The sequence below is a fragment of the Peromyscus leucopus genome, chromosome 5 (genome assembly GCF_004664715.2).
Source record: "Peromyscus leucopus breed LL Stock chromosome 5, UCI_PerLeu_2.1, whole genome shotgun sequence".
Lineage (NCBI taxonomy): Eukaryota > Metazoa > Chordata > Mammalia > Rodentia > Cricetidae > Peromyscus > Peromyscus leucopus.
In genome coordinates, this window is record NC_051067.1 from 128,764,879 (window position 1) to 128,783,026 (window position 18,148).

General features: G+C 48.5%; 1 protein-coding gene across 1 annotated transcript in view; it reads right to left on the reverse strand.

Annotated features, from left to right (window-relative positions):
* The window catches only part of Pcnx2 (pecanex 2), a 154,992-nt gene that overhangs the window by 24,391 nt on the left and 112,453 nt on the right, over nt 1-18,148 (reverse strand). The window contains exons 24-25 of the mRNA XM_028889810.1: nt 11,365-11,423; nt 8,140-8,355 (exon numbers count right to left, since the gene is read on the reverse strand). Of these exons, the coding sequence (XP_028745643.1) occupies nt 8,140-8,355; nt 11,365-11,423 (275 nt within the window). The remainder of the gene's footprint in view (nt 1-8,139; nt 8,356-11,364; nt 11,424-18,148) is intronic.

Below are 18,148 nucleotides of genomic sequence, written 5' to 3' on the forward strand. Positions count from 1 at the left end.
CTACCTTCGTTTTTTGAGACAGGGTCTCTCTGTGGACTGGAGTTCACCAAGTGCATGCACTAGGCCAGCTCTGGCTCTCTAGAACTGGAGTTACAAATGTGTGCCACTGCACTGGGCTTGTTATTAGTTCACAATCATTCCTACTTCCTCTATTCTCTGTGTTTTTATTTGGGGAGAACCATGTTTTTATAGTGGCCACAGACTTGGTGATGACGACTCGTAGAAGTCTTTGGTGAGACAACCTGATAAAGATTCCTGCCCTGGAGCGCCTTCCCAGACAAATAACAAAGTGGAGACCAGAAGATAGGGAAAGGAAGCTTTCAATACAACACAGTAAGAATAATGTGAACCCTGGAACAAGGCAGGCCAACTGGATCAAGAACAAAGAACACAGAGGTAGGGAATGAAAACTGCATTCTGCCCGGGTCAACCTGAGCCTCGTATATGAGAACTGCGCCCATCTTCCCAGCCAACACCGGAAGAAGAAATCCATAGCCTCCACTTCTATGGACTTTAATTCTGCCCTCACTTAAAGGCTGTGCTATGTGGCCTCAAACTCAGGATGAGTGTGAGAGAGGAGAGAGCTGACTGCACCCACCACAGCGGGCTAACCTGGAGCTTTTTCTAGCTTTGGGCCAGAGAGGATCGCTCCGCTAACTGCAGTTCCTGCCTTTGGCTTCCCCTTTAGCTCAGAGGCCGTTGTAAGGCCTCTGCTGTGGGTTCGTCTTAACCTTGTGCTACAATCCCAGGCTGCACCTCTGGTTTCCCTCATTTGTGTGTGTGGGGTTTTAGAATCCAGACAGCATTGAAACAAAGGACAACTTCAACCCAAACCCCACACAAAGGGTCACTCGTGAAATGACACTGAACTAAATGGTCCTCTTGTGCTTTCTAAACCCTTTCTTCATTAAAAAAGTAACGAGGGCCTGGGCATGCGGCTCAGTAGGCAGAGTGCTCACCTGCCTAGCATGCACAAGGTCCTGGGGTTCACCCTAGTCCTGCAGGACATAAAGCCAGGTGTGTTGGGACATGCTTATTATCCAGCACTTGGGAGGCGAAGGCGGGAGCACCAAGAGTTCAAGGCCTTCCTTAGCTACATAGTGAATGTGAAGCCGGCCTGGGCTGCATCAGACCCCGCTTCTCAAAAGTCTGACATGACATCATCAACAAGTGGATGATAAGACACAGGTAATGGGGTTGTAAAGAATAGTAATTATACCTGATAAAATCTAAGGGGTTTTAAAGAATATAAATTATACTTGATAAAATCTAGAGAGCTTCTTGGGGCCAGTGAGATGGTTCCATGGGTAAAGGGTTTTGCTATTAATCCTAACGACCTTTGATCCTAGGACCTACATGGCTGTGCTCTGCGATCTTGGTGGTGGCACCAGCCTCTGGATGGGACCTCTGATCTCTCCCAACATACTAAAGCTGGGGCCCCTGCTGGCCCACTGCCCCCACCCCCAGGCTACATGTTGCTTCCCTGAACAGTTTCCCTGTACTTCCTGGTGCCGCTCCTCAGCGACAGTGCACCAGCTGTCTTTAGCAATGATCTTGAGAATGTAGGTGAACTTCGGCCCAGGGTGCAGGAGGAGGAGGAGAAATTACAAAAGCTATGTTAGAGTGATGTATAACTTGTTTGCTTTCTGAGCACAACAGAAAGCCTTTTTTCCACTCTAATAACAAATTTTTATTCTATGGAGTCCATAGGAATATGTTTTGCATTTAGATACAGCCCTAAGAACAAGCTTTTCCCTGTGTTGTGCTAAACAAACTAGACTTTAAATATGCGTGGTGTGATGCCTTTAATTGAACAGCCATGGTTTTTGACTTTGTTTCTGGACAACATCCATGTATGTGGCACCTATCACCTTAGGAAGGTGAGGTTTGGGGGTCTTGTGAGATGCACACACCAACCTGGTTATGCAGATGAAAGAGGTGGAGCCCCCTTTCTGTAACATACCCTGCGGTTCCCCAAAGCCACGTGTTCTTCAGAACAGAAGGGTCTCTTAGAATTTCAAACTAGTGTCTTAAGTGTTAAATACTCACCGCTGAAAAGCAAGCTTCCCAAGAGCTGGGGGAGGCGGCTCAGAGGGAACTGTAGGATCACTGGGGATCTGAGGCCAGGCCCCCAGCACCCACATAAAAGGCAAGATGTTGAGGTGTAGGGTTCAAGCCTGTAATCCCAATGTTTGGATGCAGGGACAGGGCAATCCCTGGAGCTTGCTGGCCAGCAAGACTAGCTGAGTCACTGAGCTCCTGGTTCAGTGGCAGACTTTGTCTCAACAACAATAAAAATAATAAGGTGACGAGCCACTGAAGAAAGCACCCGACATCAACCTCTGGCCTCCACAAGCAAAGTTACATACAAATATCATACACACAAATGCACACACATCCACACACACACATACATTTAAGAAGTGGAATTAATCAAAGCTTCCAGGCACATCAGGCAGCGTAGTGCATGATGAATGCTAAAATGTGCAATTCTGTAATCATCGCTGGGAATAAAACCTCCCGAATTCTGCTCCATTTACAGGCTGGAGCAGCAGTACAACCACCAACTGGACTTGGAGGAGGGGGGCCTTCCTAGTTCATGGTCATTCAGAACCGCCTCCTTCTCACATGCCTTCCTGAGGGCAGGATGCTAAGGTGGCAGGGATTCTGCTGGTGCCCATGGGACACACCCTGTCCTGCTAGACCTGCCATATACACCAACATGCCTTAGGCTCCTCCAATGAGAAATGAAGGGAACTGTGTGCTGTGGGATGGTCTGTATGCCAAATTGCTCTGATTGGTCAATAAATAAAACACTGATTGGCCAGTGGCCAGGCAGGAAGTATAGGCGGGACTAACAGAGAGGAGAACAGAGAAAACAGGAAGGCGGAGGGAGTCACTGCTAGCCACTGCCATGACAAGCAGCATGTGAAGATGCTGGTAAGCCGCAAGCCACGTGGCAAGGTATAGATTTATAGAAATGGATTAATTTAAGATGTAAGAACTAGATAGCAAGAAGCCTGCCATGGCCATACAGTTTGTAAATAATATAAGCATCTGTGTGCTTATATTATAAGTGGGCTGTTGGACTGCCGGGGCTTGGTGGAAGCTGGAGAGAAATTCTCCAGCCACATATGTGTGCTAGCATTTGTGGGGGACAGAATTCTACTTTATGGATGAAGTTTGGAACCCAGGGAGTCAACAGACTATTCAAGCTATGTAGACGCAAAACCTAAAGGCATGACGAAGAGTTGATGGTTGCCAAGAGGAAGAAAATTGTAGTTTCAAGATTAGTGGGAGAGCTGTATGTGGACCTGCCAGTTGAGATAAAGCTTTGGGTTGGGTTTGCTTTGGATTACATTAGGCTACACGGATGTTTTCATACGTCCTCATGGGCCAGTGGTTCTGGGGTCAGCCAAACTGTGAGAAGGCTGATAACATCTCCCACAGACAGGAGCATATAAATCTTGTTTTTGATATTCCCCAGCCCCAATGGGAGTGGTGGCTTCACCCTATGTAATAGCCTGTGCTTTCAGCGTCCCTTCTGTGACATCCATCAAGATGCTGACCAATGGCCTGCAGGGTGGGGCACCATAAAAGTGTGAAGGAATTCTGAGAAAATGACATTTAAGAATTTAACTTCAAATAGACTTAAAATGTTTAGATGTTCCTTATTTTGGTCTTTCCTTATTTAACCTCCCTCCCTCCTTCTCTTTCTCCCTCCTCCCTTCCCTCCTCCTCTTCTCTCCTCACTCTACTCCCTCCTCCCCTCCCTCCTCCTTCTCTCTACTCTCATCCCTTCTCCCCCTCCTCCCCTCCCTCCTCCCCTCTCTCTACTCCCCTCTTTCTTCCTCCCTTTCCCCTCCTTCTATGTCTCTTCTATTCTCTCTCCCTCCCTTCTTCTTTCCTTCCTCTCTTCCCCTTCCTCCTTCCCTTCCTGCTTCCCTCTCTCCCTCTCCCCTTCTCCTCCCTCTCTCTTCCCTCTTCTTCTCTTCTATTTCCTTCCCTCCATTCCTCACTTCCTTCCTTCTTCTCTCCTTCCCTCTTCCCCACATATTCATGGTAACAACCTAGATGTGGTTTACCAAACTTGCTTCCCTCTAAAGAGCAGCTGAGAGCGTCCCAGGCTCCAGCGGCCACTTTGACTCCTCCAGTATTTTAACTCCCCTGTTCATCGCCCCCTTTCTGGGTGCACACCTTACACAACAGTGACAGGACAGTGCACACCTTACACAACAGTGACAGGACAGTGCACACCTTACACAACAGTGACAGGACAGTGCACACCTTACACAACAGTGACAGGACAGTGCACACCTCACACCAACAGTGACAGGACAGTACACACCTTACACAACAGTGACAGGACAGTGTCCACCTTACACAACAGTGACAGGACAGTGCACACCTGACACAACAGTGACAGGACAGTGCACACCTGACACCAACAGTGACAGGACAGTGTCCACCTTACACAACAGTGACAGGACAGTGTCCACCTTACACAACAGTGACAGGACAGTGCACACCTGACACAACAGTGACAGGACAGTGCACACCTTACACAACAGTGACAGGACAGTGCACACCTCACACCAACAGTGACAGGCACCCCAGGGATGTGATGGCTGCTCTGCTGCCCCCTGAGTCCAGCTGTGGCTCTGGGTCCTGGGTCAGCCGTGCAGCACCTGCTCCCCACTGGTGATTATGTCAAATGTAACAGAGAGGAGACTCCGGCTCCCTCCCCAGTCCGCCCTCGGGTGACCACCATTGTGTCTCTAAGTCAGAGCTGCAGAGGCCCTCAATGTCACACCGAGGCTCTGGGGCAGAAACTGAGGGTCTGTGGAGCCAAGTCACTGCGGACGTCCACTGAAGACCCGGATGTGAAAGCAGTTGGTTTTCCCAGGTAGGAGGGTGGTGTGGAGCTCTCAGAACTGTGTGAGAGACGATCGCTGAGTGCCTGTGAACCGAGTAAACACCGTGGCACAGATTCAAGCACGTACCCACAGGCAGTGGCCAGTGGAGAGCCGCATGCTTGCCCGGGTGCACCCAGATCTAGCTGTGAGCTCAGACCCTTTTCATCCCCCTTGGTTTCCTTTTGCCATTACTTAGGTGGGTGGGAGGGGGGATGATGCTTCTCCTGAGGGTAGCTGTCACTTTCAAGGTACTCTCTCCTGAGCCCCAAGTTCACAGGCATCTTACAAAGCACCAGATCCAATGCCTTGGCTCTTTACTCCTACCGCTCACCTCCAGACTGCATATTTGGATCTTCAGCCCCTACCCATCCCCTTCAGGCAGTATCTAGTCAATAGATTTTGGTGCCCGTTGGCACACACTTTCTCTATTGCCCTGACTTGAACTGTCAGCTGATATTGATCTGTTAGCCCTTGAATAATTACCTTAAAGGACCCTGGTGAGGTGGGTGCCTTTGCTGAGAGATGCACAGTGACTCCACATGCATGCATATCCTCTTCTCATGGAAATGGCTAAGCCACCTGCCTAGGGCACCTGACTAACCAAAGAACCACAGAGGGATGGGAAACTCCAACGAGAGCTCTGCTTGCTTTCCAGGTAGCATGTCACTTCTACAGGGACCATAAAACAGAAGGAGATGCCTGTTCTGTGCTCAAACCTGGCCTGCAAACACCCTCCCCGCATTCTTCCACTTGCTGCCAAGCTCCACGCTGACCCTCGGCGTGGCCTTGAAAGCGGTGTATAAAGACGCGTTGGCTGGGACACCCGGTGATGTTGAGTGGAGTTGCTCTGTGTCCTGCTACCTCTACATCTGCAAAGTAAAAGCACATTGTGTCCCGGACTCGGCACTCAGCTGTATTGTTAGAGCAGCTGGCCTTTCTTCAACTGATATCCCCACCATTTACGTCTCAGTGACCACTCCTCACTATGAGAAATGAAAAGCCAGATGCCCTTCCATCCAGAGCACATGTATGTGACCTTGACTTTGGTGATCTGGTCTACCTGACTGGTACTCTGACCAAGTTGACAGCACCGAGAGGCAGGTGATGGGGTGCATGGAGGAGAGGGGTGCTAGAAGCTATTTATCCACTCTCTGGGGATAGCAGTATCCCGTGTTTAAGCTTGGGGATCAGCAATGTGGGGGCAGCCCTGGGTCCATTGTTGAGATGGGGCTCCTTTGCAACCGCCATGTGTGTTTCAAGTGTGTGTGTGTGTGTGTGTGTGTGTGTGTGTGTGTGTGTGTGTGTGCGCGCGCGCGCGCGCGCGCACGCACGCGCCATGTGTTTGCAAGTGCTCAAAGAAGGCAAAAGGGGGCATCAGACCCCCTGGAGTTGGTGCTGAGAACTAAAATCTAGTTTTTGGGAAGAGTACCAAGTGCTCCTCATGAGTGAGCCATCTCTTGGACCCCTGTTGTGTGATTTCAGATTTGAACTTGCGCAGCAGCCACAGGCCTCCCATGCTGCTCAGAAAGTCTTCATCCCTGGATGTATTTTCCATAAACCCTTCTTCTCTTATGCTAAAATGAACTGATGTCTGTGGCTTGAGGCCAAGCCCTCCTGTGAACTTGGTGCCTCTCTTTCAGAAGGCTGGGGCCAGGGGTGGGGCAGAGGACTCTTCCCCGTGACCTCAGGTTGCTGGCTTTCCTCTGGGGTAGATTTCTTTCTTTCTAAGAAGCATAGCCCAGTGGTGGAGCATGGCCTGGCATGCATGTAGTTCCGAGTTTGATCCCCAGCATGAGAGAGGGAGAGAAGGAGGAAGGGAGAGAAGAGAGAGAAAGAGGAAAGAGAGGAAGAGTGAGAGCAAGCTGTGAATGCGCAAACAGTTCCATTCCCTCTACTGGCTTCCTCAGCACATTTCCAGAGAGAGACAGAAACTGTCTGTCTGTGCTTTGACTGCCCCAGGCAGTGCTAAAGTAGATTAAATTTGACCAAAATAAAACTCGCTCTTTTGGAAAACGGGAAATTCAGAAGAAAAGGAGAATGAAGAAGAAGAAGAAATCCGGAACACCCCCCAAGAAGAAATCCAGCCCTCTGTGGGAATATTGTAATAGATGCTCTAATGAGGAACACACTCAACAACAGTCCTTTGGGTGCGACTTAGTTCTTCCTCAGAACTTGAATTTTGTCAAGCTACAGGGCTCTTAAAAGTCTCCATCTTTAAAATTATGATCAAACTAGGTCAGAGAAAATGTACTGTAGCAGAAGGGGTGGGGTGCAGACAAGTTAGCTGCCATTTTCCCCTCAAGACATCGCTTCTGCACTGATTTTACAATCAGGTGACATGCCCATGTAGCTGACTGGAAGAAGACAAAGTCATAAGCCATAACCGATGGCCCCTCCCAGAAGCCTGCTTACATAGCCCCAGCTTTGCTCAGGTGGGGAACCCCCTTCTATATTTTGCCCTGTGAGGATTCAGGAATCCAGTATGTTGTGGTAACGTTGGTTCCCAGCAAACCATGCCTCTCTGGCACCCTAACACAGGACAAGGAGACATGATTATTTTTTTCTACACCTGACTTTGAGCTGCCACTGGAATTGACTCTATATTAATTACTTTTCTCACTGCTGTGGTAAGAGAACTCGGCTAAATCAACTTAAGAAAGGAGGCGTTTACATTGGCGCTCGTGGTTTACGGGGATGCAGTCCACTGGGGTGACGAAAATACGTCAGCAGGAATGACTCTTGACCATAGTGGTGAGAGTGCTCCATCCGGGTGGACCAGAGAGCAGAGGAGAGATCAAGAGGCGCCACTGTTTGCCCAGCTGACTGGGAGTGCCTCTGTCAGAATGCCTACTCAAAAGTAGAGGTGGCTTTAATCCCCATGCAGCAGAACAGTCCCCAAGTCCTTCTTTGGTCATAGGGGCTTCTTTTCCGAAAGTTTGCCCATTCATATTTCTTGGTGTGTATGTGTGTGAACATGCACATGAGAGTTCAGGTGCCCACAGAAGCCCAGTTGCATCAGAACCCCTGGAACTGGAGTCAGGTGGTTGTGAGCCTCCCAGTCAGGATGCTGGGATTCAAGCTCAGGTCTCTGCAAGAGTAGCGCATGCCTTTAGTGACAGAGCCATCTCCCTACCCCTGATGATGGCTTGTAAGCAATGCTCTGCCTGGTCCTCAACCTAACACACTGAGTTACAGCAACACTGCAAACCAAGAGACCCCCTACCTCGGAACTCTAGTCCTCGGAGTTGAAAGGTCACAAGACCGTTTCCAATTTCGATCAGGTGGACGAAGGCATTGAGGTCATCTGAAGCCAAAATGAAGCAGTCACCAGAGCTGTAGTTACCCCAACGGCCAAGCACCAGGTCTCCGCAGAGCGACTCCTGCAGGGTCCGGGTCAGGTGCTCATAGAAGATGGAGTTGAGGTTGTTGTCGTCACTTCCTGAAGGCAGGCAGACATGAGATGGTGAGTGTCTTACCCAGAAGCAATGTGCTATCTTGTGCTCAGATCCTGAAACTGGGAGCTGCCCTTTGGGAAAGTTGGAGTCTTTATGGACACACAAAAGCACCTGTTTGCCATCTGTCTTGGTGGATTATCCTGAGACTACTTATGTCTTCCCTCTAGGCCCTGAGGTGGGCTTCATACAGATACATCACCGTCTAAATGCAAATTATTTAACAATCCTGTGTTATGCTCAACACTCTGACCTTGGCATCTGGCAGTGCCTATTGTGCAAGGATGAGAACCTGAGTTTGTTTTCTAGGACACACATTTTAAAAAAGACAACCATAGTAACAAGCACCTGCAATCCCAACACCAGGGAAGCAGAGACATGTGATCCCTGGAGCTCTCTGGCCAGACACCCTAGTCTGCTGAGGCCAGTGAAAGACTCTGGCCCCAAAAACAAGGTAGATGGCTCCTGAGGAATGACACTCAGGGTTGACTTCTTGCCTCCACGTACACATGACACATGTACATGTGTACACACACACACACACACACACACACACACACACACACACACACACACACGCACACACACTTTTGAACTCCAGGTCTGTATCTTACTTCTCTACTTAGCATGTCCTGTCTCAAATGAACGGCTTCCTGCATCCAAAGGACTTTGGGGCTGTCTCAGTGTGCACAATCATGAGTAAAACCACTACAAAACCAAACCAACTTCTCATTGTTCTTGGGAAACACCATTCCCACGGTGGCTGTCCATTTTGTGTCCCCCAGCAGGGACTGAGAGTGTTGGTTCTACACCCTGACCAAGGCTTGATTCTGTCAGGGGCTGCCCCATGATTAAGATTCGACACTCAGTTATTCGGATGGTGAGAGCCAGGGAAAAGGAAGGATGTTGGAAAGAGCTTGAACCAGGATGTCCCACTTCCCAGTGGGAGGCCAGGGCTGTGTGTGGAGGCCTGTGGTACATTTCCGTGTCCTCCTTGCCCAGCTCTGATGGCAGCTCTCCCTCTCTGGGGTGTCTCAAGATGAGGGCTATGAACTTTTCAAGAAAAGACTAGGCAAGCTGGGAAATCATTCTGGTATATGCTTTGGTAGATCAAAAAATGAATGGAAAGGCCAAAGAGATACTTCAGGACCTTGATTTCAGGAGCAGGAAACCTCTGAAAAGCCAGGCAGACATAGAGTCTCCCTGGAGAAAAGACCTGGAAGTGAAATTCAAGGCTCCTTGTGTGTTGTCTACCAGAGAGGAGACAGTTCTGTGAGGTCAGCGGTAAAGACTGCAGTCTGACCTGAGTGCCTCCATTCTGCACCCATGGGACACAGAGCGTGAGGCTGGCCTCAGCCTGGAGACATCCCAGAATGCTTATAGGGGGAAGAGGACCATGCTGTTGCTAAGAGACCCATGGGAACAACTATCAGATACTGAGTACCTGACAGGGTGCTGAGGCTGGTTGGAAGCTAAAATGATAAGCTGAGACACTGGTAAGCTGCTATGACGGTCAGAGGAAACTGCTGATAAGGTGTCAGCACATGCTCTTCCATGTTCGAGCCTGCTGGCCTACTCTTACATTCACAGACTATGATGAATCAGCAGGCATCCGGGACATTAACTAAAGATTACCTGCAGTTCCCTGCACTTTTAAAGAAGAGGTCTGAAGGAGAGAATTAGCCCTTTCTTACTGTGTGCACTGTTCTACACTTTAATACAATAACTAAAAGTAGAAATTTGGCTCAGAACATCTTAGTACACACTGACCACACATCTGCCTAATTAGGGAAAATGAGACATTTATAGTTGAGACTGCCCATGTGCCTAATGTAATGACCTGCTATGTCACCGAGTCCCACAGCTGCATGCTGAGACAATCCCATCTCCTCTCCTTTTCTATACACTGACGTAAAGTTCCACAAATAACAAGCCTGGCTCTCCAAGTGCTTCCACACTTTCAACTCTGGTTTTATGCTAATTGTGTTTATTCAGTCCCAGTGTAGATGGTCCCAATAAAGATGGCTTCATCTGAGGATGCTTGACTTTATAGCAATGGCAAAGCAGGATGCATTTGGTAGTTGCTTTCCAGATTTTGTGTTTGATCTTTTCGGGGGGCTGGTGTCTTGTAGTCTGATGCTGGGTGATACTGGGTGGTGGTAGCCGATTGCAGCTTCAGGTCAGCTGTGTGATCACAGATCCCAGGAGGGAGCAAGTAATATTCTGGGGTGGATTATATTACAAAACATGGGTGGGAAGTGGATTAGAGGCACCGCATGCATTTTCAAGTTACATGGAGGTGTCAGAGCATCGCCATAGATAACCAGCATGGACACAGGGACACTATTCTCCCTAGAGACAAGGAGAGTGAGGCCTAAACAAATGTTCACTTAAACTAAAATTACACTTTAAATTGACATTCTGAGAAGGGGAAGAAAGAGACACACGGTTAAAAATGAGATCAACTATAGAAGGGAAACGCTGAAGGATGTCCCAGCAGGTGACTCCACAGCTTGATGCTGACCAAAGTTTCTGATGAGCTCTGGACGCTCAGTCCTACAATGGTTCATTAATATGAAGGCCAACACAGGGCCATGGTTTTTAAAAGACAGAACCCCACTATGTCACCTGGGCTGGGCTGGAGTTTTCCTTCTGCACCTGTTTCCTGAATGCAGAGGTTACAGGCATGTGCCGCCATTCCCAGCTCAAAGAATGTTTTCCTAAGGGACCAGTCCGCTTGATGTCTACCATAAGCAAACAATTTAAAATGTCTTCACGGGGTGACTGAATCCAGTCACTAACCAATTCCAAATAATGGAAGGATATTTCCAAAGCAAACCAACGGGGGTCTGATGGGCCTACTTGCTCAGTTACGCCCTGTAGTCAGTGTGTTTACCAAGCCATGCCTTGACTCTGCCATGAGCACAAAGAATGTCCTGAATGCCTTCCTTTGGCAAAGAAACACAAGGTTTAAGGAGGCCAGGAAAAGCACTTACCTGGGTCCCTTTCCATTTGCACAGCCAATCTTGTGTTGGAATTATCCACACGCCTTGTACTAGAAGGGGCCACAGAAAAGAAATGGTCATGGTTAGATCACTGCCCATTAGGAAGGTGGTGTACTAAACAAGTGTGAGACGCGGCATGCAGGATGCTTACAGGGAGAAGGGACACCCACTGGCCAACCCTGCAGAGAGAGGGGAGTCAGTCACATCCACACGTTCACACTGCGAAGGGGAGAGAAAGGTTGTCCTTTGCCTTGGGGAGAACGTGCTTGTCTCTTAAGCCATTTTGAACAATTTGAGCATACATTTAAAGCAAGTATTTGGACTTCCAGAGAAATGCTGTTCCCTTTCAGAATTAAAACATCCATTATTATCCTCAGTCTCTCTCTCTCTCTCTCTCTCTCTCTCTCTCTCTCTCTCTCTCTCTCTCTCTCTCTCTCTCTCTCTGTGTGTGTGTGTATACACGTGCATGCCATAGCATTCATGTGGAGGTCAGAGGACATCTTGCAGGAGTTAGTGTCTCCTTCCACCGTGTGCATCCTGGGGATCAAACTCAGGTCATCAGACTTGGCAGCAGACGCCCACTAAGAATCCCACCAGCTCATTTCAGTGTCCACACCAAGTACCTGTACTTCCAACTGGTTCCAGAAAATGGCTGTGGGTAGTCACCATCTCCCCCACAAGCTTCTACAAGTTAGGGGCATGCTTACAGGCTTTTCTTTGGTTGAGCCATGAGAACAACTCTTACAAACTTAGGAAAGAACAGATTTTCTGCAGCCCCGGCAGTAAGGGGTCACTAGAACAGGGTCCACCCTGATGGTGCCTCTTGGTTCAGGGCCCTTAAAAGGCATTGGTGGTGGCAAGCCTTATTTCTGAGAGTCAACAGTGGAGAAAGGATTCAGTCTGGGCTTCACTCTGTGACCAATCAGCAAATCTCTCCAAGTAATTTCTGCATAGAGCAGTGGTTCTCAACCTCCCTAATGCTGAGACCCTTAAATACAGTTCCTCATGCTGTGGTGATCCCAACCATAAAATAATTTTCAATGCCACTTCATAACTGCAATTCTGCTATTGTTATGAATCATAATACAAATATCTGATATGCAGGATATCTGATATGCAACCTCCAAAGGAGTCACGACCCACAGGTTGAGAACCACAGGCACAGATGCTCAACCTATCAATATATCTGAGACAATACCTGTCTTTCAGGCCACATGCCTCAAGACCCCTGGATGTCAGAGTGTGCTCTGCTTGGAGAGCCTGTGTCTGATCATCCATCTTTGCATTTCAGACACAGAGTACCAGTCTTGTCAGCCTTTAATGGTAGAGGTCGTCAGTAAGAAGAAACTGATGATGCTTGTCTGTGATAAATGTGGCTATTTCACATTGTTAGGTCCGCTCCACCAACCATTAAGAAAGGCTTTTTGTCAAGACAGCATGAACACAGGTTTATACACAGGGTCCCGCCGACACTTCTGGAGGATTTCTTACTATTATACCTCCCAGGAAGAGAAGCAGCTGTGTGTGAGTGTGTGTGTGTGTGTGTGTGTGTGTATGTGTGTGTATGTGCATGTGTGTGTGTTTGTGTGTGTATGTGTGTATGCATGTTTGTATGTGTATATGTGCATGTGTGTGTATATGTGTGTGCGCGCGCGTGCGTGTGTGTGTGTGTACATGTATGTGTATGCATATGTGTGTGTGCATGTGTGTATGTGTATATGTGCATGTGTGTGTATATGTGTGCATGTGTATGTGTCTCTGTGTGTATGTGTGTATGCATGTCTATATGTGTATATGTGCATGTGTGTGTATATGTGTGTGCATGTGTGTGTGCATGTATGTGTATGCATGTGTGTGTGTGTGTGTGTGTGTGTGTGTGTGTCTGCAGGTGCAGGAGATAATCTAGGTTGTTGGTCCTCAGATGCCTCTCTCCTTTTGTTAAGCCGGGGTCTCTCATTGGCCTGCAACTTCACCACATCAGCCAGGCTATCTGGCCCATTAGCTTTCAAGGGTCCGCCTGTCCGTGCTTCCCATCCTTGCTGTTGGGATCCCAGGCTCACATTGCTGGTATTTTGTATGTGTTCTGGAGACCCGAACTCAGATCCTTATGCCTTCAGGGCGAGTGCTTTACTGGCGGAGCCATCATCCAACCCCTGTCCAGCTGCCCCTGATGCTTCACACTGGACTTCAATTTTAACAGTCATTGACATGCTCACTATGATTTAACCAACAATGAGCCTTTGTCAGGAATGTCAAGGAAAGTCACTGGAACGCAGACCTCCCGGCTGAACCTGCCTCCCGGGGATTGGAACTAATAACAAGAGTCCCAGGATGGGATTATATTTTGAATCAATGAAATGGTTTGTCTTCAGGGGAAAAAAATCAAAAGCGCCATTTGCTTCCTTGTCTGCCTCAGACGTGTGCCAACCATCTAGGTCGGGTCCAGTGTGAACTTGGTGAAGATTCCAGAAGGACTGCAGAGAAGAGATCTTTGGATGCAACTCAAAAGGCCCCGAATCCCAGTACACTGCACTATCCTGCTTCAGTTTCCCTCCCAAACAGCCTCACAGCATCTCTCAAAACAGCAGAGCCCAGGGCAACAGAAAACCAAGCAAACAACACAACCCTTCGTAATGAAGGTTGAAATCCCACGTCTGCATGCTCAGTCCCTAAACGGAATTTTAATTTCACCTTAAGACCTCGGACAAATGGAATTTCCAGCTGCAGAAGAAACAATTTTTAAAGTGGGACCGAGCCAAAAGAAAGTCAATTATCCAACTCCTTAGGGAATTGAGACACTTTCTAAAGCTCTGTCCACGGCAGTGTTATCTTTCCAGAAGGTGACAGCCTCTTTGGAATGCAGAAAGCTCACTAAGTCCTCACGAGCAATAGCTCAGCCCGGCCACCCGGTACCCCTGGCCTAGGCCACTCTCCATTTCTCAGGAGACAAGCTTCCAGTGCTCTGGGCAACCTGAGCTCTCCTCCAGTGAGGTCCGCCTGGAAACTTGGCGCTCACAACTCAAAGGTGCTAATTATTTCTGTAATTGGATTTCTGCCTTAACTGTCCCATCACACAACATCCGATCTGTTTCTTCCATCTCACTGGTCCCCATCTCTGGGATGCAGGCAAGTCAGTTGGGTATGCACCCGTGGCCGAGAGTTTTCCAAAACTTGCCTTACAAAGTCCCTGTGTCCTGTGAACAGTGCCAGCCTGGAGGTCTAGGTAAGGGCTTTAGCAGGCCTCTAAGAGGTCTCTCCAGAGAAGCTGACCTGCTTCGAGGTTCTCTGCATGGCTTCCTCCTGACAGTCCTGTCCCACCTTATATACCTCCAAAGCCAATCACCTGCTCTGTCACATGGGTTCAAATGTGCAACTTAAGTAGTTTTACAGTCATTTTCTTTGCTGACACTAATTCACAGTCTCTTTGCCAGCACACAGTGGCTGTTCATGGAGACACTTCCCCATACGTTAAGCTGCCAATGTTCCTGACTGGAGTAAGACAGCCAGCCCTTATCCCTATGGTTAGGAAGGGATGGATCTTCTAGCCCTGGCAGGACCACAGTGTTGCTGATCTCCAAGTCCACCTTTGGATTTCAATTATTCTATTGTTTTTCTGTTCCACTTCACTTATCTCCAGGGTATTTTTTTTTTAAACTTCCTTTTGCAAGCTTGCTTTGGAATTTTTGTTTACTAAACTTTTATGGGGTACAGAAAAGAGAGTCACCTCATCTGTCTTATCCCTAGTTTTCTGTTGTGTGAAAGAGCAAATAAGGACATCAGAGAACCTCTGGAATAAAATCCAAGGAGATGCACGCATGTCACTATGGTCTTAAAGAAGCAAGGTGAGCACTTACGCCAGTGTGGGACAGGCCGGTTTGCCCTGGGGACGTGAGCTGTGCTGGGAGAGAAGAGGCGGGGATGTCCCTGCACAGGTGGATCTGGGAAAGGGTTTTTTGTCGTCCCCCCCCCACTTTCATTGGTATTTAATTTTCAGTAAGATTTCTGCAATCTTAAAATATTCCATAAACCCATATATACACAGAGGAAAAATAGTTGTGATATATAATAACTACCTAAAAAAAAAAAAAAACAATATTCCACAACTCAGTTGTACAGAAAAAGATCTAGACTTTTTTTTTTTTAAGTTTTGACAATATTAGAAGGAAATTTGCCTCAAATTTGATGTTTCTTTTTTCTTTTTTTTCTCAAGGCAGGGTTTCTCTGTGTAACAGCCTTGGTTGTCCTGTCCTAGAACTCGCTTTATAGACCAGGATGGCCTCAAGTTCACAGAGATCCACCTGCCTCTGCCTCTTGAGTGCTGGGTTAAAGGTGTACACCACCACCGCCAGCCAAGTTGGATGTTTCAGATACTAAAACAGGCTGTGTTGACTCTCAGCTCCAGGGTCAGAGGGCACCACACAGCTGGCACACCCCTTCTTCCCAGCTGTGGTACATCTCCCCCCATCCCCTTGACTTGCCCCCTCCAGTGGCTCCTTGACTGGGATGGGGGTGGGGCAGGGCTGGGGAGCAGTTCTTGAAGACTGCAACCTGGAAGCCTGTCTTATAGCATGGGAACTGCTCCTCAAAGGAGGTTTCCTGACATTCTAAAGTTTTCTACCCAAATAATTTCACTGATTTTTTTTTATTACATTTATTCAGTTAGTTTGTGCGTAGGTGGAGGACAGCTCCCAGGAGTCAGCTCTCTCATTCCTCCGTGTGTGTCCTGGGGATCACACTCAGGTCATTAGGCCTGGTAGCAAGCATCTTTACCCACTGAGATATCTCCCTATCTCCTAGGCCCCAAAAGAATTATCCTTAAGATCTGCAAAGAACTTCCTTTCCCCCCAAACCTCAGAGTATACACAGTTTTCTCACAAAGACCTCCCTGGCTGTGGCAAAATGTGCTCCGATGATACAAAAATCTGAAACAGCACGCAAAGGGATGTGCTCCACCCAGGGTCTTTGTGCCTTGGACAATATCCTCCCAACTCTCGCGTTTGTGATGATTCTGTTACTGCTCATCTTTCACTTAAAAACCGTGAAGGGAGGCCGGAGAGATGGCTCAGAAGTTGAGCGCACACACTGCTCGTGCAGAAATCCCAGGTTCGATTCCTGGCACCCTTATCAGGTGGTTCATGGTGCCTGTAACTCCACATTCTAGGGGGGCCCCAGGCCTTCTCCTGGCCTCAGCAGGCGCCTGCACTCACATGCATATACCCACACATAGATACGCGCACACAGACACTCAGTTCAAAATATATGAACTGAATCAACAAAAGTGGTGAAGGAGGCTCTGTGAGCTTCATCAAGATCACAGAGAAAGCCCTGGCAGTAAGTCACTCTTATCATCAGGGCCTCCGAGGAGGAGAGATGTTGACAGAAGGTTTCCAAAGGGACAAGACAAAAAAAAAACAAAAAAAAAAAAAAAACAAAAAAAAACCCCACAAACAAACAACAACAACAACAAAAAAAAAAAACCAAAAAACAAAACAAAAAAAACAAGTGTTTTCTTATACCCACATAACTAAGTGTCCCCCTGGGTACCAAGGACAGACAGAGCCTTCTGTGGCATGAGCTAAAATACAAAGCCTCAAGCCCAAGTCACCCCAGCGCCCCACTTGTCCTTTCCACAGCCCACTCTGTTTCTGCGGAAAGAATGAGGGTGTCCTGCAGTGTGGCCTTTAGTGCCACTTGAGTGTTGGCCCCTCCCCCTCCCACGGTGGGGGGGGCACTCTGGTCAGCATTGCTAAGAGTTCCAGGCCTTGGGGAGTCCTTACTGACCAGGTGCCCGGGACATGTCCCATAAGCCTCTTGTCCTGGGTATATTTAAATCACACAAGAGGTAAGTGTAGCTTTAAAAGCTCAGGGCTGTGTAGCTCAGGGCTGGGACTGAGCTCAGTTGGTGAAGGGCTTGCCTTGAAAACACAAGGACCCGAGTTCATTCCCCAGGATCTACATTAGAAAAGGCCAGGCCTGGTGATGCCTGCTTGTAATCCAGACAGGCAGAGACAAGGGCAGCTCCAGGGTTTGCTGGCCAGCCAGGCTAGCCCTGCTTGGTGAGTTCCAGGCCAAGGAGAGCCCTGTTGCAAAAAACAAGATGGCTGTCTTCTGGAGAACAAATCCTGAGTTTGTCCTTGGACCTCTACATACATGTACATACCCACACACATGTAACCTCTCCCTCTCCCCCTCCCTCTCTCCCTCTCCCTCTCTCTCTCTCCTGCCTGTTTTATCCCCCTGCCTTTCTTTGTGAGGCATCGACCAGCATCCTCTCCAAGGCTGTAGCACTAGAAAAGCTGTGTCCTCCACTCTGCCTGCTTGCTGTGTGTGCCTCAGAACAGAGCTCCCCTGCAGCTGAACTCAGGAGCCTCTTTCAGCTATCCACCGCCTTGAGTCCCTTCTGAGCCCAGTAACCTGGTGCCCTTGAAGAGTCAGCAGCTCCAGACAGCTGGAGAGCAGGTGGGCACATTTGGCTCTGTGCACAGCCCCACGCATGGCCTGCTTCACAACTCTGCACTTTTCAAGCACTTTTGCCACTCAGCAAGATGGAACTGGACTCCAAGAAAACCCACACACCTTAGTAGGAAGGCTAGTAAGCCCCAAGCAGCCACAGGAGAAACCCAACGCACTATCTCTCCTCAAAGACTGCTTTCTTCTAAAATGTATCCACACAATTGCTCATTGTCAAGGCTCTAGTGTCAATCCTGGCCCCTGGGGTCTGTGTGAGAGCTTGCTCATGGGCCACACAATGGCAGGGATAGGCCACGCTCATCAT